The following is a 23,512-nucleotide window of genomic DNA, read 5'->3' as shown; positions in this document are numbered from 1 at the left end:
CAATCCGTGGACAATCTCTCCAAAAGTCTTGTTTCCTAACAAGCGTCTTTATGGAAAATGACATAGGACAGAAGAAACATCCCATTTCTCCACCGCAGATTGTTGTCCCTGTTTTGCAGGAAAGAATATTGTGATGATGAAAATGCCCCTCAACAGCTTTTTTAAATTTTTTTATTCTGGGTTTGTCAACATCTTGAAAGAACTTGAAGGTCTTTTTTATTTTTTTTATGTACCTTGCTGAATCACTTAAACACAGGAAGACTAACACGCCGATTTATCTGCTGGTGGATGCTGTTGAAATCAGAACTCCGACTACTCTCCTGACTGAAGTAATCAAGCCTCCAGCTTTTCTACAGACGACAAGCTCCTAGTCGAAGACACAAAGCACTTTACGAAAAGAAGCCATTGATTAAACTAAGCTGCATAAAGGCTGTCAAACCCGGGGCGCCAATGAGGGCTTCTGATTCCACGGAGACACGTGCAGGACCTGATTGCTTTCCCATCAAACACTGTTGCTCCAGGAAAGAACAAACTCAGAAGGACACAAGCCGTGACTGCGTATCTTTGTCGTCTTTGTAACACAGTGAGTGGGAATTACAATGCATTTGGAACCCGAGAGTTGAATTAAAGGCATATCTATCACCCAAAGCAAAAATATATTTTCCAAACCCGGGCCAACAGCTGCAAAAAAAACAACCAAAAACCAAACACTGCAGATAAATTAAAACCAAAGAACAAAGCACCTACAAGGGATTGTGGGAGATACACCAGAAAAGAAAGCCATGCCTGCTCATCCAGTTCCACTTTAGATTGTCTGCCATCTTCCAATCCTTTCAACAAATCTGGAGAATGTGCTTTTCTTACGCATTTTTGGGCTTTGAGCTTGTTTCTACACTCGTGTCGTGGTCTTAATACACGCTGTCAGAGAGCCGCTGCTTCTGCAGCTCAGTTAAACTGATATACAAGCAGAACTACAAACTTTAAATTCTCAGGATTCGTGTCAACTTTTTTTCTTATCTCTGCTTTTTGATGAAAAACACTGACGCACAATCATTGACTCCGTGACACCGAGGAGCCGGCTTACAGATTCCAATTTCCCAGCACAACATGCTGCGGTATATGGCTATAATATTTTCTGTGCTGCATACAGGATGGAAAAGAGAGAAAGTGTGTTTGTGTTTTATTGTTATTGCTTCTCTTGGTTCATTGTGTGCGATGTGCTAATATCTACGTCGTATAACTAAGCTAGGCTCTGGCATAACTGTTCATCACAATATAGCTTATCATAATATTACAGCTTTTTTTTAAATGAATGTTTATTTCCTGTTATTTTCATGGGATGATTTTTTTTACATGTTATCAGCCATATATTCTAAAATGCTATACAAACTTTGAATCCAGATGCCTAGTGTCATAAACAGTAGGTTATAGCTGTCAACTTTACAGATTTTTCCCCAATGAAATATAATTAATAGAGATCTTTTTAGTGTAATTCTATCGCATTATTGGAACGGCGTCACGCCATAATCTGGTACCTGAAACAATCTGATGTGGATCATTTTCATCATATTGTTGTTATATGAAGTGTCTGAAGTCTATATTAAGTTTTCTCCTCCTGCTCTCCTGTCTTAGAAGCATGAAAAAAAGCAAAAAGCAAAAGCATTTTGACATTTTACTGCAGCAAAGCCTCCAAGGAAGGACTTGATGGAGCCTCTCGGAAGAGAAAAGTCTTCAAACCTTAAAAAGAAGTCCGTCTCCTTTTTTTTTATTTTTTTTATTGAACCTCATAGGACTCTTAGGAAGGAGTTTAGGAAGGTGGGCTGTACAAACTGTCTCACTTTGTTACTAGGAAAAAAAGATTTTATATCTTTTTCCTCCCAACAGCTAAAAAAAAAACAGTTCCTTTCAACAATGTCTGTCTTTGCACAATGTCAACTATAGAGGTTGCACAACAGAAATTTCCCATTTGCTTTCTCTATTTTGGAAGATACTGAAAAATAAGCCAACCTTGCAGGAATAATCGAACTTTACGCAATAAAAAACAGGATGCCAGGTTGCAAAAAAGAAATACAGTATATGAGAAAATGAATAGAAGTTTGGTGCACTGGCGTCATAATCACCTCTCAAGTCACATTACGTATGGGCAGCTGTTACTTGAATACCTTTAAAGGTTAATATCCTATTCATGCTACAAAAAGGAAATGGCAGAACGCAAATTCCTGCAACAATAAAAAATATAACTCAAAAGACACGTTTGCCGCATGGCGGCTCGGGTTACTTCCTACGCTTTTGGTAAAACTAAAGTTTCAGGGAAAGATGGAAACTAGCAGAAAGTTGAGATTTAGCCTCTCAGAGAGCAATTAGAGTAGAAAGAAGCACACACAATGAGATGTACTTCAGCTGCAGTGTTAAGCTCACAGATAAAATCCTTACTTTGTCAAAATCAGGGCAGCGACTTTTACTGTAAGTCGGCCTTATTCGCTACCGCATTGCTTTGACACCATTTAACACGGAAGCCAATTAAAATGGCGAATCAAAGCCTTGACAGTTAGTTCTTTCATTGTTTGGTCTTCATTGGCTCGCATCATAAGGATGGAGGAAAACAATATCTTTCAATGTACACAAGTCAACTGCATAAAGAGACTAATTTTAGCTTGTGACTGTAAGGAGTCCTCGGGGAGCAGTTTGAGAAGCCTTGATGGGGAGCAGAAAGGTTTTTTCCTTTTTCTGATACTGACTCATTTCTCCACCTTCATTCCTTCTACATCCTCCTCCATCCATTCCCCACCCCACCCTCCCCCTCGTAGCCACTATAGATAACGAGGTTTTAATGTAGTAATTTTGATATGGCGCAGGGAGCCAGGATTTTTTTTACCCACTACTTATCTCTGGCTACCAGACATTTCTAGATAGGCTGCCCCCTAACCTTTTCCCTGAGGCAAGAGAACACACACACACACATACACACACACACACACAAATCCAAACTCCTCTCCTCATCACAAAACCCCTTTTTCTAAGGCCACTTCCAAATATAACTTCCCCATATTTCTCTCCTAGCTTCCAACACCAAACTGTGCAGCTGTGTTGTGTTCCACTTATGACTAAAAAAAGAGTGTCTGGTCATAATAAAGTAAAAACCTTTTCACATACAGGAAATTAGAGCCTAATGATATCAAATGCAGTGTAAAGAGGTACAGGATTAACAATAATAAATGACACAAGATATGACATAATGGATAGACCCACAGGCAGCACCAAAGGGGGGGGGTTGGGGAGGTATTTGTGATTAGGGACTCTAAGTGTAATGCGTTCATCTTTAACCCTCCTCTTATTCCCAAATCATCCCAAGCTTTTCTTCCTCCCCACTTAAGCCCCCTTCCTCCTCCTCGACACCCCCTTCCTCTGTTCCCATCTCTTTCATGCTCATGGAACAATGCTCTCTCTCTCTCTCTCTCTCTCTCTCCCCCCCCCACCTTCTTTTCTCGCCATCACCACAAAATAACCATCATCCCCTGCGGACAATTTGGACTTTACCACAGTTAAATTCTTTTTTTTGTTGTTGAAAGAAATAGGCAAGAGGGGGCACAAATGGAGGGCACAGAAAGATAGAGGTTAAAGGTTGTAGGCTCGGGTTTATGAGAGACGACGATAGGTCTGATGGCTAATTCACCTCGGCAAGACGACCGGGCTGGACGTGTCTCCGGAGGACGTGTCTCTGTGGGAAGCAGCTAATTAACTGCATCATCAGTTCATTATATTTTAGAATGTGTAGTAAAGACTGGGTCAAATTGGTTGGCAAAGAGCAAGAAGTCAAAGAGAAAGGTGGGAAGTTTTGATTCAGATATGAAGACAGACTCAAGGACTAACGGCTGCAATTTCACTGGGACATATCGAGTGCCTTTATTTCGATATCGTTTTATTTTTATGAGCTGAAGATTTGAATTATGCCCCTTTTTTCTGCCTTCTGTCACCACCTCAGTAAAATGGAAGATAATGAAATTCCGTTTGTGCCGTACAAAACGCTAGAAAATGACACTCATAAGAAGTAATTGCAACGTGTCGTTCCAAAAAAGTCCGCAGAACTTCTTCTAGTTTTCATTTTGACAAGTTGTTCGGTAGACAGTAAGCTTCAATCAGCTCACACCACCATGAACGGATATAAAATCCACTTTTTTCTGTAATATATTTTGTAAAATTGTCTTTTTTAAACTCTGATTAGAAAAAGGACATTTCTGAAATTGATGGAATGTGATTTAACACTCCTAAAATACAGGTTTTAGTAATTATTTTAATAATAGTATAATCATTTTCTGCTCATCTCATACTGGGCATAAAAATCTGATTTTTAAGTTTGTGTGTCAGGGTTTAGTAGAAAAAAGGCCTTTCTGACTCTTCTGCCCCCGTCCCAATGCAACAAATACAAATAAAATGTGCAAGGTTGTTCTTGCTTTGTGCTAACCTTGTTTCATAGTTCATGAGTGAGGTCTGTGGACTATTTTTAGTAACTGGGGCAATATTTTTGGAAGTGCATTTTTTAATCCTTTCTCTGTGCCTTCATTACCAGACGCTAATTCCATTTACCTGTATTGTGTTTAGTTGGATGCCATTGCCTCAAATTTATTCCCATGATTAGATAATAAAACACAATAGAAAAAAAATGACGTTTCAGGAAATTTTAGGGTAAATTTAATCTTGTAATTGCTTGAAGACTGGAAATTAAATAGTGTGGAGCTCAAAAATTGTGTTTTATCAGTGTCAAAGAATAGAAAAAAATGCACAATCTGATCGAACCTGGCACAAAGTTTCCAGATTATTTTTAATCTGCATCATCCTGCCATTGCTGTAGTAGCACAGTGTGATACTGGTAAATGTCGCGGTTTGGAATGGAAGACTTCCTCTTGTCTTAGCAGAAGGCTGAAGCTGAGTTCCAAATTTAGTCTGGTGTAGTCTGTGCGTGATGAAGTTTTATTGTCTGTCTTGGGTTGCTGTGAAATATTAATTTCTCTCTCCTCCTCCTGCTCAGTCCCAGACGTCGTTGAACAGTTCGGTCATCCAGAGCGAAACGCCCAACGTTGTTCTGGAGGGACTGAGGCCGGGGACCGGCTACTTGGTCCAGGTGAGGGCCCGCACTGTGGCCGGATACGGGGCCTTCAGCAGGGACATGCTCTTCCAGACGCTCACCGATGGTAAGTGAGTGTGTGGCTGGCCCGAGTGTGTGAAAGTGTTTGCTGCTGGAGATTACATAGCGAAGAGGAAAGAAAGTACACGACTGAATTTGAGAGGTTGAGCACGAATGAAAATCTGGCTGTGAAGTAATTAAATCCTGTCCTACGTTGAGTGTGTGTGTGTGTGTGTGTGTGTGTGTGTGTGTGTGTGTGTGTGCGTGTGCGTGTGTGTGTGTCTGCGTGTGTGTGAGTGTGTGGGCTTGAATCTGTGCGTGGGTGTGAATTATGTGCGCTCGCAGTCATGAGCCGTAAAATGAGCCTTGCAAATTTTTTTTATTTTTTTTTATGCGTGTTTGAAGGAAACCGTCTCAGTTTCTCGGCGGTGGTGTGTGTGTGTGTGAGGGAATCTCACAAATGTCACAAGGGTTTGCGTTTATGTGTGTGTGTGTGTTTTATCTGCAGATGAGTATAAGTCAGAGCTGGGACAGCAGCTCTCCCTGATTTCAGGCTCTTTAGTAGGGGGGGTGTGCATCGTCTCACTGGTCGCCATCGCCATCATCTGCACCAGGTAACACACAGATACACAAGTAGACACAGTCTAACTGTCAGTGTGTTGTAAATATCCAGTGAAATCATAATCCTCTAAACGTGAAAAAGTTCGGGTTTGCTCTTACGAAGATCAGTCTACGTATTAAATCGTTTGCTTCGTCCTCAGGTGAAAGAACAGGAAACAGAACGTCACACAACAAAACCAAATCCAACCCACATGAATGATTTCCTGACAGATTTTTTCCCTCCAGACTTTATTTTTTTTAATTTTTTTGGACTATTTCTTTCAATGCAAACTAAAGCAAAAACACCCAATTAGCATTTTTAACTTTTTCAACTTCCTTTCAACATTTCTGTCTCTCTCTCTTCCACATCTCTCCTGCTGTAGAAAGAGGCAGCTGAAGGAGAGCGTCTACGGCGACAAGCTGCAGCAGTACAATGCAGGAGGAGGTGCGACCAGTACTTTAAATTAGCGCTCTGCTATAACAGACGCCAGCCTTCAAAAATAGTTTATATATAAAACTTCTAATTTTGCCCTCAGAGGTGACCCTGAGGCCTGACATGTTCAGCGGTCCCACCCCAACTGTGACCTTTCCCACACTGTCCGAAGGTCACAGCTCGCCGGGGGTCAAGATCTACATTGACCCCTTCACCTACGAGGACCCCAACGAAGCCGTCCGGGAGTTCGCCAAGGAAATCGACCCCTCCTGCGTTAAAATAGAGGAAGTCATCGGATCAGGTAGAGCTTTTTACACTGCCTCTCGAGCTGTGTCTTTAAGGTGTTGAGTATTACATCAGTGTGTGTCACATATTTGCTCTACTCTAATTCTTTTTATGAAAGAGTTTTTATGGAGGAAGAAGATTAAAGTCACAATCCTTGTTCATTTTAACTATACTGCTTCAAAAGTGGACATGAAATAAGTAAATCTTGGCTTCTTTTAATGAGTCTGCGTGACGACTGTCGTATGAAAGATCAGACTTTCTAAATTAATCAATTACTTCAACCGTGCCACACTTTTGTGTCAATGAGAAAGATCTGGAAACTGCTTTATTTTCTTCCTTTGAAGTGAGGAAATGTTTTATTCATGATGAAAACCTTCACCAGAATAAATTAAAACTGTCTCTGCGCCGCTCTATTTGGCTATCTGAGCTCTCGCTTGTAAAAATGCTGTGTGATGTTTGGCAAATAGAAAAAAGTTGGATGTTGGAAGTCCCAAAAGCGTCCCATAAAAGAGTTTTAACGTTTCAGCCATCGGACTGGAACTGAAAAATAAGGATCACTGTCATGAGAGAGAACGGAACACTACATGTAAAGTTTACTAAACCCTCCGTTTCAAGTTATGAACAGTTTCACAAATGCAGTTTTGATCCGTTGTAGAAGTATCATCATCATCATCATCATCATCATCATCATCATCCAACTCAGCCATCAGTTACTTCATAAAACCCTGTCACCGTAATATTTCAGCCTGGAAGTAGTGATTAGGCTGTGTCAGCTATGCAGTCAACTTTTACATCTTAAATTTATTAATTCTGAATTGTTTGTATGTGTGTACTATTATTAAATGAACATTAAACAGGTCTTGCTCCATTACATCATTCTTCTTGCAGAGCATTTTGCCAAACTTTAGCTCAGAGGCCTCTTTTGCAGTCTTTTCTGTTGTGATCACATGATGTTTTATTCTGAAAGGGTGTGTATCCACTCTGTTCAAATCAAAATAACACAACTAAATCTCCTGAATGCTGATTCTGTTTTACAGAATGTGATCTCCATGCGTTGTATTGTACACGTCTGATTCTTCACCGATTATTGATCTTTGTCTTCTATCTTAAACCCATAACTGATTGAGAAATGTTTGTCCTCCACCGCATAGCCTTGAGTTTTCCTATTTTTCCACGGACCAAAACCAATCAAATCCAAATGGCCGCGGAGCTCTGGGTGATAAAGGTCATGAACCGGACTCCCTTCGCCGCCAAGAGTGTGTGCTTTGGGCTCTGCTCTGCTGAGCCACTCTGAGAGGCTTTCCGTAATCCCTCCGTTCCTTGCTTTATTTTCCTCAGGGGAAGGTTTTTTCACTTCGGCCAGAGGTGACAGAGGGGGGATAAAAAAGGCGGAGGTGGGTGGGAAAAACATGAGCTGGGGTGATTGAGATGTGGCCTGACTTTGAGTCCTTAAACGGTTGAATCTCTTCCCCTCTTCTGTGGAAGAAAGTTCAAATTCATCCACAACTCTTTCTTCCCTTTCCTTCCGTCTGACTTTCTCATTTTGTTTTTTCTTTCTGTCTTTTCTTTGATACTCGCTCTCCGTCTTCACTTTCTCTCTGTGATTTTTGCCCCTCAGGAATTTTTTTTGGAGTTTGTTTGCATATTGAGAAATGCTGAAATAAAGAGCCAAAGGGATAAAACCAGAACAACAGATTGGATGGAAGATAAAAGACGAAAGCACCCTAAGGAGATAGTAAAAATATCCCACCTCCATCTCTCTTCCTCTCCCCCCTCTGTGATAACACCTCTTTTTCTCTCCCCTTATTTCTATCGCCCACACTGTAAAAAAAAAAAAAGTCATTCATGAAAAGCTCTTCATTCGCCTGAAGACAAGTCCTGACACATTTTAATCTACAAGAGAACGGGCCAATAGTATCAGCCACTTATCTTACTTACAGTATGTGTAAATATACAATTTGAAATTATAGGAGAAAAAAAATAAAGTTTTATTTATCTTCTCCATCTTCTCTATGGCTGACTTTATTTAAAAAAAAAAAAAAAAAGGGTAGTGACATCTCTCCTCTCTTTGCTAAAGTCGCCGTTTTCATCTCTTTCATCCACCCATACTCTCTTTCCTCCTCACCCTTATTACCACTACTGTCTCATTTCCATCTTTCACTCTTTCACTTCTACAACCGCCCCCAATCCACCTTCCTACCCCCCACCCCATCATCATCTAGTTGTGCTGGTTTACAGTGGTGACAGCAGATAGTTTTTAATGAGCAGTGAGATGTGGAGCAGAGATCACAGTGAGACAGGACGTCGCAGCCTGTCATCCAATTCCCATCACTCATCCATTATTCACACACTGATTTTTTTATCTCAGGCATAAGGCCTTTTATTTTGAACTGATATTCAATTTTCATATCCCCAAGCAGGGTATGGCTGCATTTATTTTGACAAAAGACGTATGTGTCTCCTGCACTGTAAGGGAATTTTTTTTTTGCACATCAGGTTGAAACCAGTTCATGGTCTGTACATGAAAACCGACAAAGCGGATTCAGGGAAGATACGTGGACAACCACGTGAACTAGTGCTGACTTTTTCATACAACCCACATTCCAAAGAAGTTGGGAACTTTTAGATAATTTTTGGGAAAAGTTGTGGAATGTTTTCTGGTTCCTAAAGAACTTTAGTGGAAACAGTTTCATCATATCGCGATTGGATATCAAAAAAGTCTTCCATCCATAAGGTGGGCAGAGGTTCATGACTGCTAAAATCTTTGAAGCCAGATTGTCCCTCACTTTAAGAACATTTCCTAAAGTGCAAGCGTAAGGACTTGAAGGGAATTCATCACTTAATAATGTCATCAAAAGGTTCAGAGAATGTGGAGAAATCTCTGCACTAATAGGCAAAGATGAAAACCAGCGTAATGTTGGTGACCTTTGATCCCTTACACCCCTCTTCATTAAAAGCTAAATCGCTGTGTTGAATGAAGTGAAATGGATTTGTAGGTAAAGCTTGAAGAAGTTTTGCCTCTCATCCCTGAGGACGAAGAGGAAGAAGCCTCTTCTTCATCTTCAGGCTGTTCCTTCAAGCCCAGTTGACTTTATTCAACACATCGATCAACCAGGACCTGGACGGGTGGGAATCTGTCCCCCTTTTTAAAAAATCGTCGCTGCTAATGAAGCAGCAAATTAAACGATGCAAATATCAGACAGTAGCGGCTGAATTCGGAGTTGAAACTGTCCTAACATTTACGCCCCACTAATGTTCTCCGAAGGTGACAACAAATCGAAAGGTTTGAACTAATCGCTTCAGCTCCCGTTTGCCTTCGAGACGAAACCGTTTCTTTCACTTTTCATGCAAACAAGAAGCGCAAACGCTACGAATGTCCTCCAGGAGAGTCTGTCTGAAAACGGGGCCGCTATCCTCACATTTAATGACATCACCTCCACCTTCTTAATGGTGATGTGCTTTTTCAGTCTGGCCTTCTGTTTGGCAGCTCTAAACTGTAGAATGACTGTTAAGTATTCCGGTGGAGCTTTTTAAAGTCTCACAAAACGGCGGCCGGTGTCAGCATCAAGAAACGGTACGTAACCACACATCTACCCAACAAGCAAATAAGTTTGCTTTCTATGTGAAGACCCCTGGTGCTATATTGTTTCTCTGTTTGTTTGTCAGGTTATTATTATCAACCTATTAAACCCACAGAATTCCATCAATCGAGGGTGCGTAAAATGATGTGGTGGGGCCACATTTGGCCCTCGGGCCTTGACTTTGACACATGTGCTATAGATCAATAAAGACATTGCTACAACCGATCAAGCAAATTAAACTTCAGGCAAGAATGAAACCTGAAATGTTTATATTCATGAGGTCACCGGTCCGCCTTTCTTTAAACCCAAGACGTGAAAGTTGCAGAGCCAAGAACCTCATCGCTGCTCAAAGGCCTTCAGCATCAGAATGAGGAGGAAGAGGGCAACTCCCACCCCTGAGGGTATTTATGTGTTTTTACACGCCCTGTTCCACCTCACTACTGCCCAGCTTAGAAAAATTTGCTCTTGTCTGATTGATGGAGGAGTTTTTGCTAATCAGCAGTAGCCAAATGCTATAAACTGCAGCCAGTTTGTTTCGGAGGTGACCCATTTTATCACATGAAATGCAATTAAAATGCATTCTTTTAGTAGCCCATTTCATTTACAATAATGTATTTATTGGCTCTGAATTCACAGGAGGATTAAGTGCAAACCATCACCACCACCACCCCCCACTCTGCAGGATGAGTCACCTGCTGTTTCACTGAATACCTGCAAATACAGAAGAAACAGAATGCTTTCATTTAATTTGATGTTTTCGTCTTCTGCAGGTGAGTTTGGGGAAGTTTACAAAGGTCGTCTGAAGCCTGTCGGGAAGAAAGAAATCCCCGTGGCCATCAAGACGCTGAAGGTCGGATATTCTGAGAGGCAGAGGAGGGACTTCCTGGCCGAGGCATCCATCATGGGTCAGTTTGACCAACCGAACATCATCAGACTCGAGGGCGTGGTCACCAAGAGCCGGCCGACTATGATCATAACAGAGTTCATGGAGAATGGAGCGCTGGATTCGTTTCTCCGGGTAAGTAAAGTCGTTAGCGATCGAATATCAAAGTCGAACCACCTCAACTGACGAGATGTCAGTTGAGGTGGTTTGGACTTTTTGTTAGAATAATCCCTGGACACCTCCTCAGGGAAGTGTCCCCAGCTTGTCTCACTAGAAGGTAGACATTGAAATACCCCCAAAAGGGTAAAAACCCTCCATGAACCAGCAAGATGACCACAGGAAGAAAAACAATACATGAAGCGGACATCCCATCGAGAAAATATCTTTTCAGCGTCTTAAAGGTCCATTTACACTTTAATTCTGGACGTCTCAGCTGCGCCACATGGTCATCCTCCACATCAGCCGATTGAACCTGAGTGCGGCTGAAGGAGCCCAGAGCGATTTGTCGACTTACGAAACGGCACGACCTCCTGCTCTTTGCCCTCTACCCCGTCTACCCCGTCTACCCCTGCGCTCTCTTCCTCCTCGTCCCGTCAGTCCGTCCGTCTCTTTGATCGCGTCTCCTTCTGATGCAGCTCGAAAGACACAAAGAGACTCTTTGATGTTGGGTTCTCACAGCGTGACCCCGTTTTGACTCAGAAATCATCCGCTGACTCATAGACACACACACACACACACACACACACACACACACACACACACACATACACACAAACACATTTATCGATCTCATTGGCGTTGCAGTCCTTGCGTGACCGTCTTGCAGGCGCTAGACCCGGAGAATCGATGTGTATTTGCGTGTGCGTGTACCTAGAAGAAGGTTTTTGCCTGCAGAGGATTAGGCTTTGGGGGAGCTTCAAAGGTTCAGTTTGATGCACAAAGTGAATTAAAAGACACACACTTTCACCTTGAACTGTCAGCCAGGATGTCAGTGCTGTTTACAAGATGTAGAAACTGTCTGGCCCAAAGGTGAACGACTGCAAGAGCAAAAAAAGACAGACAAGAAGCAGATCTGAAAATAAAGCAATGAAGTTGTGTCTACTGAATGTTCATGTTCGGTCCATGAGTGTTTTTTGTTTCTGATGTCTGAAGGGCAGAAACATGAGAATTTTTACACCAAAACTAGATTATAGGAGGGTATAATCTGCTGTCAGAGGTATTTTCTGGATGGATGAAGCTGCCTCTGTTGGCATTTATCATCTCAAATACAGCATTGCTGCATTTTGTTAATGCTGCACATGACGGTGGATGATATGATAGCACCTGAAAAGTGAAACCAAATCATCTCCATTGGTTAGATAAACCCCACCACTTCCTTTACAGAAAAATTTAGGACATTTTGGTTTCTTTTTTGAATACTGGGAGGATTTCGAGAGGCCTGTCCATTAATGTGGTCAATGCTTGACTGAAAGTGTGTCTGGAGTGATTGTGCGTCATGTAGCCTCAAGGAAGAGTTCAAACTGCACAACTAACGACCAATCAGTGCTTGAAATAGGCGTGGATGTTGGGGTGTTGCTTTAGAAAAAAATTGCACCTTCAGTTCTATTGTTGGAAATGTGTGTTTGAGGGTTTTTAAGAAACACTTTAGCGCTAATCAGACGGAATTTCTATGCGTCTATCCGATCACTGAGAACATTACACACACTCTTTGTATCTTATTACTGTCATCTGGTTTGAAAAAGGTTCTTTTTCTTCTGCTATCATGGTCTTTTTTAAAAAAAATTTTTTTATATTACTGACATATCATCGCTACCGCTCCACTTTGTTGCAGGTAAGTGAAAAAGCGTGATAAGAGAAAATAAACATTTCTGTCATGGTTTGTGGTTTTGCAGCAAAATGATGGGCAGTTCCCCGTAATCCAGCTGGTTGGTATGCTGAGGGGCATCGCGTCTGGAATGAGGTATATACACACACACATACGCACGCTATAGAATTCCATCAATTTTATCATGAAGATTAATGAGTAGATCGTATCAGTGCCTCGCCGTGACAACACACAAACTTTTTCATGTGCACAAACATTAAATCCCAGTACTGTTTTTTTTTTTTAACCACATTTTAACACATCTGCTCTCATTCCCATTAACTTTTTTTTTTTCTTTATAGTAGTCCAGGAAGCCGGCCTTGGATCCCACACGCACACACACTCACGAGATAAATCTTGTTGATGTTACAGATACTTGGCGGAAATGAGTTATGTTCACCGGGACCTGGCCGCTCGGAACATCCTGGTAAACAGTAACTTGGTGTGTAAGGTGTCTGACTTTGGCCTCTCAAGATATCTGGAGGAGGACACTTCTGACCCCACCTACACCAGCTCACTGGTGAGGACTCACACACCAACACATGCAATAGCAACTAAATGTTAAATAATAAAAAAAAAAAAAAAATCTTATAATACCTGCTGGGTGCTAAAGTAAAGTTTCTTCATTTCCCTGATTTTTAAAAAAAACAACATTTTTAGTAGTCTGTCCATGAAGATCCAGCTCTTATTAAAGTTGTTCAGGTCCTCATGATTGTTCCTGCTTCCAACACATCATCTCCCAGAACAAAATGTTCACTTGCTGCCTAATGCATCCCACCCACTGACAGGTGCCATTGTACCAACATAATGGCACCAGCGTTATATCTGATTGGTTTAAATTTAACGGGGGTTGTTGAAGATAAAGACGTTTCTTTTATAAGAGACACGGAAAATGGGACCTCCTTTGTCGAATCCAGTTAGCCAGTTTACTAAAAATATTATGAATGGATTTTGATTATGTTTTTTTTCTTTTTAAATTTATTTTGGAGAGGTCCATTAGATTTTGGTGGTGATCCAGTTGAAGACTGAGGTCCCTCGGTGGTGGCTTGCACTCCACTGATGCTGGGTAGTTTCCTTTTTGTACCGTGCATCAAAAAACATTTTCATATTCTCATGCCAATGCTGGAACTATATTTTATGCAGCCGTAGCCACGGGTGATGGGGTCACAATTGGGTATGAAAGGGGTTTCCTCAAAAGGCTTGGGCTAAGAAATCTGTCTGCAAATGATTGCATCATGTTTTTATTAATGTGTGGAACAGACTTTTCCACCGTTGGTGGGACAATAAGGTTTATCCCACAGATGATGCTGGAGAAAAACTTTGCATCGGGCATTTATAAGGAAAGACTCGTCGGATTCGACTCGTTACTCATCGCTCTAAAGTGAAGACTCATTTCATGGGCATCGGGATTTCTCAGGCTCAACTGTAAAGCCGAATGCTAAGGCAGACATTTAAAACATGCGGGCGGATATCGCGCATGCTGAGTAGCATTAATCTCAACACACACACACACACACACACACACACACACGATGTTACAGGCTCATGGGAGGAAACCAAATGCTCACAAGCTTGTGATGAGCGTTCTCAGTGTAAATAAGCAACCTGTGACATTCAGAAACAATTAGGAGGAGGGTTTACACAGAGATGAGGTGACTCCCCCAGGTAGGGAGACATTAGGGAAGAGACATTGGGGAAACACCCCCTCAGCACAGCGCAGCCTTTTGGCTTGCCATGAAGAAATTAAAGTGTTGTTTTATACAATTTCTGATTATTATTTTTACCGCGCATTGACATTATAATATATAAATAATAACAAATGTAATCATTGAATACCTCTTGTAGATTTCACAGCTCAGTACCGTTATCGTGAAACCTTGACACGATCACTGCGTTCTCCCCCATCTAGGATGTCTGCTCCTTTATCTATCTACTCCTTCTTTCCTTTGGGAGATGAGGATACATGAGTGTGGAATTGATGTATTTTATTATACAACTCTGTATCAAACAACTGTTTTGCCATCATTTATATACAATAGAGATAAAATATATATATATATATATATGTATATATTCAAATGAAGCAATTTCCGTGATGTTGTCTTTCCTATTCCCCACAGGATTGTGATGAGCGTTACATTAGCATGTACTGCTGATTAGGAGACGCCGTGTGACAAAAAAGCACAAACAACTTAAAAACGTCTCCTTCTTTGCCTTCAGGGCGGTAAAATCCCGGTGCGGTGGACGGCTCCGGAGGCCATCGCCTACAGGAAGTTTACTTCAGCTTCCGATGTTTGGAGTTACGGGATCGTCACCTGGGAGGTGATGTCATACGGAGAGAGGCCTTACTGGGACATGAGCAACCAAGACGTGAGTCACTGCATGCTACTGTGTGTACGGATTGAGGGAGGGGGGCTGGTTGTTTGTTTCCTTTGCCGTCTCTCGCAGCGGGGTGTCGCTGGAAAACAGACGGAAAATGAGGACATCAATTTAAGTGTCACGGAATTTTTTTATTTTTTTTTTGTTCTCGAAAACATCCTGGAACAAAAGCCATCAGAATTTTTGTTGCACCTGATGTTTTCTTTTGGTTGTTTTTTAATTTTTTTTTTGACAACTTTATCCCAATTACCTTCACAGTGTGATTTCCTGTAGAATTTCCATCCTTATTCTCATCTTTGTGCTGGCGTCACATTTTTTGCAGAAGTGGATGATTCTGTTCTTTTGTTCTTGTGTCATACAAAGAGCTCTCTCTCTCTCTCTTTCTAATCCCTGCGTTTGGCTGATTAACCCTGAAGGGAAATCATATACAGTCTATGAAAAGGGAAATTAAGATCAGACATCTTTATTTTTAGATTTCAATTCTGCAATGCGAAGAAAAGAATATAGCCACTTTTGGCACTAAGACCCACTTCATATCACAGAGGCTTTAAATCCCTTAAAATATAAGAGTGCCCTAGAAACAGCAGAGCCAGGAAGTTTCACAAGCCTCCACTTTTATCACCACTTCAAACTTTAAATGAATTTTTCTGTTGCGAAACAACAAAAAACAAACAAAAACACACAAAAAAATCATCTAAAACATTTCTGATTGGTTTCAGTTTTGTTTATCATCTGGAAAAAATCTCCCCTGAAACTCCTTTTTAATCACATTGATTTGATGCAGATCTCATTAACACAAACTGCATTTGATGATTTTTTTTTTTTTTTTCCCCCCTGCATTGACAGCATCCCACTGACGAATAGAGAACCTGGTGGCAAGCCCCCACCCCTCCACCCTTCAAAATCTAAGTTGGAGAAACATTTTCAACAACAACAACCCCGAAAAAAAAAAAAAAAATTCCACCGTTTTTGTCAGCGGTGGAACTTTTCTCGACGAACATCTGCATTACCTTAACTGTCTCTGTCTCCTTCTTTCACACCTCACATGCCTCCTTCCTCCCCCCACCCATGGTTTCTCTCGTCACCCCCCCCCCATCCCTCGCAGACTCACCACTCATGCCATTATGGGTGCTTCTTAGTAATAGATGCATTGCATGCAGCAGTAATGACTGTCGGTATGATGCTCACAACAGTTTTGCAGAGGGAGTATAATGATGAGGAAAGTGTGTGTTTCCACTATAGCTAACGAGGGTCTGCGGGGGCATTAGGTATGCATGAACCTCACACCCTCAACATGCACACGCCAGACACACACACACACACATGCTCACACACCTTAACCGCACACGCGTGTACGAAGTCACACACACACACACGTGCACGCAGGATTTCAAAGAACATGGAACTGTGAAATTGTCAGCGGAGCCACCACAGGTGCCGTGTTCGACATGAATTAAACATGAAATAGACCTGTGATGTTTTACCACACTTGCTATTTTGATTGGCAGTAGTGCTTAGAGACAATTTATGTGGCACAAACGCCCGAGAAGTGTGTCGGGGTCAAGTGGAGTTCACCCGGCGTGCATGCATGCAGAGGAATCCTGTGGTAAAAAAAAAACAAAAAAAACCCCACGACATTCTCTCAGTGTAGCGTCGGGTAGTCTTACACGTACTCAGACACGGGTTTGGAAGTGTTAAAAAATAATTTGAAGTGTTAATTTAAGGAATTTTTATGACACCTGCTTTAGGGGGAAGGACTAATCTGCCGTTAACACACCAAGGAGGAAAGAAATCACAAGCAGGACAGGTTGGTTGGAAATGATGTTCACTGGGTCAAGATTTAAAGCTAGGAGACGCAGAGGAGTTGTGTGGGGGGAGGAGAGGAGGAGGGGGTGGGGGGGGCAAAGCTGGCGATGTGAAAGTCAAGCAGAAGTCGCAAAATAAGGAAGACGTGGACTGCTGGCAGAGAGAAAATCTGGCAGAGCGCTGAGGCTGCAGGGCAGGTAGAATCAGGAGATAATGAGGGGATGAGGAGCAGGTGTTCAGGTGGATGTGGAGGTCGGGGGGTGCTGGTGGTGGTGGTGGGGGGGGGGGTGATGGGAACACTCTGGGGACAAGTGGAGGAACGGCAGGGTGAAGTGACCTGCAGATGAAAAGAAATGATCGGAGGATTCAAATGGGTTGACTTTAATTTACAAATTTAATATAATTCAAATAACAATAATTTGAAGGAAAAAAAATTATGAGTAACATTTATGGTTCTGCAATGCATTTGCGTACAAAACATGGATGAATGGATGGACGTTCTATTTGTATCAATTGAATTCATTTAGAGGAATAGTTTAGCAGCCGTTCAGCTTAGCTTAGCACAGAACTTGGGCTTCCTACCTCTCTAGCTGATGAATGACACCCTGGTATGTGTTCATCATGAAAAGAAAAAATAAAGAAATAAAAAATCTGTGGGAGGCATTCGTGGGATTTGTGTGCTGGACTCTTTCCTGGCGTAGGTTCTTGGTACGGTTTCCTGGAGTTTTCCACTATTTGCTTGGCGAGCTTGTGTGACAATTTGTCTTTATGCTGAAGCTAAGCAAACCGGCTGCTGGCGGCACCTAAATATTTACTGATCGATCTTCCCATCCAACTCTTGAAATAAAGCAGATAACATGACTTTATTTGATTTTTTTTTCTCTCTTATTCCTTGTTATTCCTGCTATTTAAATCAAACGATGAAGATGCTGGCAGACAGAAGAGTCCTGATTCTAGAAAAGATCTGCTCAGATAAGGTGCTTCAAATTTAAAGAAATCCCTTATTTCATATCCATAACAGATTTTTTTTTTTCAATCGTATGTTGTTATTATTAGCTGCAGTTTCATTAAAGCTCAAAAGTCGGAGTGAAAAGACGTTGCCACAACAATATAAAGGTTTTACAAATTCAGAGCATGTTCTATCCACTTGTTTGAGCCACCAGGTTACACAACGGTGTGACTTTTAAACATTACGAGCATAATAATTACAGTTGGGCAGACATTTGAGGAATTATTCTGACATTTCTGGGACAGGGGGCAGAATAATTTGTGATAATGATCACTGCACACGGTTTTCCCTTTCTTTGATTTGTTCTTTTCTTTTTTTTTTTGCAGGAAAGTCTTCTAGTTACTGTTTGAAATAAATTTTATATTCTGTGATGTTCGGGATAATTACATTCTGCACTCAAAGGTGTGTTGGCGCTTTTAGCACAGCCTCCCTGCAATACCAAAATTTTCTCTGACAAACTTTGAAACACCCTTATCGTTTTCAGCACCTCCACTGATTTAATGAAATCAGAAGCTCCTCTTGTAAAACTATCCCACCTTGACATCAGAGACTGCAGCAGGCGTCTCTGCTTCTTATTGATGAATATCTGGATATACACAGCGACTCCGCTCTGCGCCAGGATGAAGTTCTCAAATAGAAATTGAATCCTCTTAACTAATCCAAGTTTTTTTTTCTTTTTTTCTTTTTTTTCTTCCAGCGGCTTAAATAAAGCGGGAAGGAGGAGAAATCTTTCCTTAAAATACACCTGTTTTATCAGGCAGAATCACAAAGGAGTTGCGACAGAGAGCTGCACTGTTTCACAATCACAACGTGGAAAAAAACTCACAAATAAAAACTTAAAAGCAAAATATAAAACAACAGCAGGGAGAGGGAATTGGATTCAGTTTTGCATCTTTTTTTGTTTTTTTTCTTATTTGATACCCTGAGCATCACAGACCAGCCATGCTGAGTGCAATTTACAGATGTCATATCCCAATAATTTGTTCCTTCAGAGTATTTTTTACCCTTTGCTATTTATCTCTCCCCTTCAAGTTTCAAAGCACAGAAAAAACATTTAAAGTTCCTCTTTTAATGTTTGATATATGTCAAATAAATTTCTATTTTCCCCCTGCCATAAAAACAATTAATTTATGCAAAAACACAATATTATGCAATCAAATTTGAGTTAATGGCCACTTACTAACCTCTTATATTGTATAAAACCATACTTGACATCATTAACTTGTGGTTTTGAGCAACTAGCGGAACAATATCAGGGTGGCTCCAGTGGGTGTTTGTATATCAGAATACATTAAGAATACATTATGTATTTTCGCCTCCATCGCAGCCTCTGCATTCTGAACAATGTGGGTGATGGAAGTAGAGGTGAACGTTATTTTCCTACTTCGAACGTACCCCGGAGATTCTGTGCTTATAAACTTAAAATCACCTTTCAACTATTTAATCTTTTAAACATTTGAATGTCAAAATCATCTTTTGTTTAGGTATTCTGTTAAACATCATAGAGGTTTATGATATTATGCTATTACTCTCATCCAAATGTGTCTTTAGAAATAAAGACTATGATGCAGTACTTCATTTAGCCACATGGGGCAGCAGAGAATTACACATCCATTAAGATAGATGGACTAAAACAGCAGGATTCCACAAAAACTACTCAAAAACTTGGTAGGAGCGCTGGACTAATGAGATCCAGATAAAGAGACAAACCACCCGTTTCAATTTTTATGTTTATGACTCATAAGCTAAAAAAATTGGTGGACTGGTTGGGAAAGAAGCAGGGAAGAACAAATTTAATTTCAGAGTGGATTCTATTTTTTAGAATCATAATATAGCATAGCAGGGTTTTTCATCATTTTTAAAAAAATCAATTTTGTATGAAATCTTAGCTCTTGGAAGAGTTAGGACCGTGGGCTTTTTTTTATATACTCGATGTGCTATTTTCCAATTATTCATAATTTTTCCCTCTTCTGTTCAACACCTATTGTAATTTATCACTCTAGATATCTGACTGCTCCATTGTGTTCAACAGCTTCACTGCTGCATCTGAAAACGACACTGGAACAGTACATTTGTCAGGAATACACATAGAACCAAGACTGTAACGCTGCAGTAACCCTCTGCAGAGATGCTAAATTTATTTTCTGATATCAGCTAAAAAATTCTTGACAGTGCCATTCAAAAACCTTTGACCCTTTATTGACTATTAATAGCACAAATATCAACTTGATACTCATGTCACTCACTATTTTGCTCATTTTCTTGCCTGCTTTCCGCAACTTGACGCATCCCAGGTGATTAACGCCATAGAGCAGGATTTCCGGCTGCCGGCTCCGATGGACTGCCCAGTGGTGCTGCACCAGCTGATGTTGGACTGCTGGCAGAAAGACAGGAACGCGAGGCCAAAGTTCCCTGACATTGTCAGCATGTTGGACAAAATGATACGCAACCCGGCATCTCTCAAAGCCGGCATCAACAACATCACCTCTGGGTGAGGAGAGCTACAAAAACCATTTGCATACACAAACAGTACAACGGCCCCTTTTTTTTTTTGGTCACTTCTCTTTTCGTCCATTTGTACCCATCCTCCACAGACCTTCTCCCCATCCCTTGTTAGACCGTGGAGCTCCAGACCTGAGCAGAGTGAGCTCCGTGGAAGACTGGCTGGCGGCGTTGAAGATGACCCAGTACCGAGACTCCTTCCTGGGCTCGGGATTCACTTCCCTGCCGCTCGTTACACAAATCACAGCCGAGTACGTCCACCCGTCAAAACCGCTTCTCTCCGTTAGCCCCCCCACCCACCCCCACCCCCTGCCTACGTCTCGCCACTCACCTGCCAAGTCTGTCTTGTTAGTTGGACAACCGGCAGGGCAGCTGGTTGGCTGACTGCTGCTCCATGTGTTCCCTCTGAACAATCTCCCAGGCGTTCGTACTTCCGTCCTTTCTTCCTCTGTTTACCGAGCTATAAAACTCCACGAGTACCATCACGGAACACTCGTGTTACTGAAATAAATTTGATAAACTGGAGTAGCTGTAAACAATTTCACCAAATAATAAGAAGACACTCTCCTCGGAGTTGTGCTAAGCCTGCATTTCCCCCAACAAACTCGAATACATTTAAGTGAAATATGATGGAAGTGGGATTTTTTAATCAACACGTCTCACCCTTAATCAAACCAGTCAATAACAGCCCTTTTCAATATTTATGCTGTACTAATTTACAGCACTGAAAACTTTCCGTTCCAATTCAAGCACCCACTGTAATCCAGATATGATTTATCGGTGACAAAATCAATCTCTTCCTGTGTTTCCCAGAGATCTCCAGAAGATTGGAGTGTCTCTCGCCGGACACCAGAAGAAGATCCTGACCAGCGTCGAGTCAATGAGGCACAGCGTTGACGACCAGTCTCCCACTGAATCTGTGTGACCACACATGGCGGTGCAAAGTGAAACGGTGTCAAACATTTGACAGGTGTACAGTTTGAATGACCATGCTGCCATATTTGGACTTTTATTTTGCCGTAACGCACTTCAGTTTGATGGTTTGTGTCTGCGGGACAACCGCTCCCTCCTTCGGTTATCAGACTTGTTGGAGGGCAAACAAGGGAGTCATGATTTGAGAGTGAAAATAATTTGTGTCAGGCCTTTTCTGTCTGACTATTGAGCGTATAATCACTGATGACCATTCCTCCTCTACCCGAATCTGCCTGCAACTTCAATTTTGATCCCTTTGAGTCTTTTTTTACCCCCAGCTCTACCATTGGATTTAAAGGATGATTGTTTTTCAGTAAGGATATCACAAAAGGATGCTACTGTGAAGAGTGAACTGACTGGACGTCCACTTATGGAAGCTGGAAGTGGCAGAAAGTCTTTCAAAACAGTGTCTCTGGAGACCTTGGTGGGATTCGTGCTCTCTAGATTTGTTGAGACTACACCACTGTGTTGGGGAACATTCGAATCCAGACAGGACCCAACAGATTAACAGGACTTTGTGACTTTATCTTCACATTGAAGAGTCTGTACATATATCGATATGGGACATTTATAACCCATTTGTTCATTTGCTTTCACTTTTACCAACAGTATTGAGCAATTAGTTGTTACTGGAATATTTATGAGCTTTGTATGGTTCTCTTCCTCTGCCTGACTCGCCACTGGAACAAACTTTGAAAGTGCTTCTGACTGCATACAAAAAAGATTTGCGACAAATGTTCGTTTTTTTTTTTGTACCATGGAGCCATGAAAAGATAAACTCCCCCATGCAGAGAGCCAGTAATGCCTGGACCCCAAATAATATTTCATTCTGGGGGAGGGAGTCATAACGGATGATGTTTTTCAGTCAGTAAAGAACCATTTCAGATCAGAAACGAAATAATAAATATTAAATGGTTCAACGAATCCGTGAAGCATGGGAGTGACTGCATCCTTGAAAGTCTAGAAGGAGAATAAAAAGTGCTTCAGAGACTGTTGGTATTGAGTCATTACAAGCTGTGGAGATGAACCTGTTGTGACGCACAGCAGTAGTTAAACATCTCAGAAGACAGGAAAGGTAATCTCATCCAATGATCTTTTGTTTGGCTGCAAATCCTAAAGCTGTGTGTGTGTGTGTGTGTGTGTGTGTGTGTGTGTGTGTGTGTGTCAGGCATCAATACGACGCATGACAAACCAGAAATCCAATGTGAAGCGCGAAGCAAATTTAATTTCTGTCATAACTGTATGGCCGCCGTCCAGATTGTAATCATTTCTCCGCGGCAAAGGTTTTTATTCGCCTGCTGCCAGGTGTGGCATTGTTATCGGAGCTTGACTTTGACGGTCGCATTTTTTTTTTTTTTGCAATTGACGGAGCAGATCAACGCTGTTGTGTCAGCGTGCAGATAATATGATAAGAGATGACCTATCTGCATACCTTGGACATCAACCTTTTAGGTACCGGGATTTACATAATAGTCATTTACGAGCAACAAAGACATGAGACATTTCAGAAAGAAAAAAAAAAAAGAATCCGACAATGAAGGAGGCAAAGTGCTTGGAGAGGAAGGGAGGAATCGTTGGCGTATTCATCCTGGTCGAGCGCTTAAACGTAATGTTCGACTTACGAGTCTCCACAATGATATCACGAAGGCCCGATCTGACTCTGGGGCATACTGGTGGAAAACTCCGGGAGATCGCTTTAATCTCAGCGCTGAGCAGATTACCAGCTGTAAAACAACAGCAGGCTCAATCCACCGTTAGCCCCCAAACCTCCAGTCATGCTTTTGCACCCACGTTCAGAGGATTATTCTGTAGCACTGATCCGATGTCGTGATTTCAGAGGTGGTTCGCCGTGAGCCGTGCTCACCATTACAGAAGCGAAAAATGTTTGGTTGCTTGCATTCAGGCGTCACGTAGGAGAGCAATGCTTTTGTGTTTTCTCATTTTTATGAAAGGTCTCATGGTGAAAAACACAAATCACAAAGCTTCCAATAACATTAGCTCTTTCCCAAAGCCGCAATACAATACTGTCTCACTAAATCAGGGTTTGGAGCGCAGATGGAGGAAATTGTTGGTTCT

The 23,512-nt window shown here is 41.6% G+C and overlaps 1 protein-coding gene across 2 annotated transcripts in view; it reads left to right on the top strand.

Annotated features, from left to right (window-relative positions):
* Positions 1-22,426, top strand: part of LOC137598734 (ephrin type-B receptor 1-like) — a 62,860-nt gene extending 40,434 nt beyond the window's left edge. The window contains exons 10-20 of one of the 2 annotated variants that reach the window (XM_068319182.1): positions 5,027-5,189; positions 5,631-5,736; positions 6,106-6,167; positions 6,259-6,456; positions 10,792-11,039; positions 12,797-12,864; positions 13,141-13,288; positions 14,989-15,138; positions 20,257-20,453; positions 20,557-20,715; positions 21,278-22,426. In XM_068319182.1, the coding sequence (XP_068175283.1) occupies positions 5,027-5,189; positions 5,631-5,736; positions 6,106-6,167; positions 6,259-6,456; positions 10,792-11,039; positions 12,797-12,864; positions 13,141-13,288; positions 14,989-15,138; positions 20,257-20,453; positions 20,557-20,715; positions 21,278-21,389 (1,611 nt within the window). In that variant the 3' untranslated portion in view covers positions 21,390-22,426. Of the gene's footprint in view, positions 1-5,026; positions 5,190-5,630; positions 5,737-6,105; positions 6,168-6,258; positions 6,457-10,791; positions 11,040-12,796; positions 12,865-13,140; positions 13,289-14,988; positions 15,139-15,993; positions 16,041-20,256; positions 20,454-20,556; positions 20,716-21,277 lie in introns of those variants that run through there. The other variant, XM_068319183.1, reaches the window with a different exon arrangement.
* Positions 22,427-23,512: the final 1,086 nt, after the last annotated feature.

This window comes from Antennarius striatus, chromosome 7 (genome assembly GCF_040054535.1).
Source record: "Antennarius striatus isolate MH-2024 chromosome 7, ASM4005453v1, whole genome shotgun sequence".
NCBI lineage: Eukaryota > Metazoa > Chordata > Actinopteri > Lophiiformes > Antennariidae > Antennarius > Antennarius striatus.
This window is presented reverse-complemented; position numbering and strand designations above follow the sequence as displayed.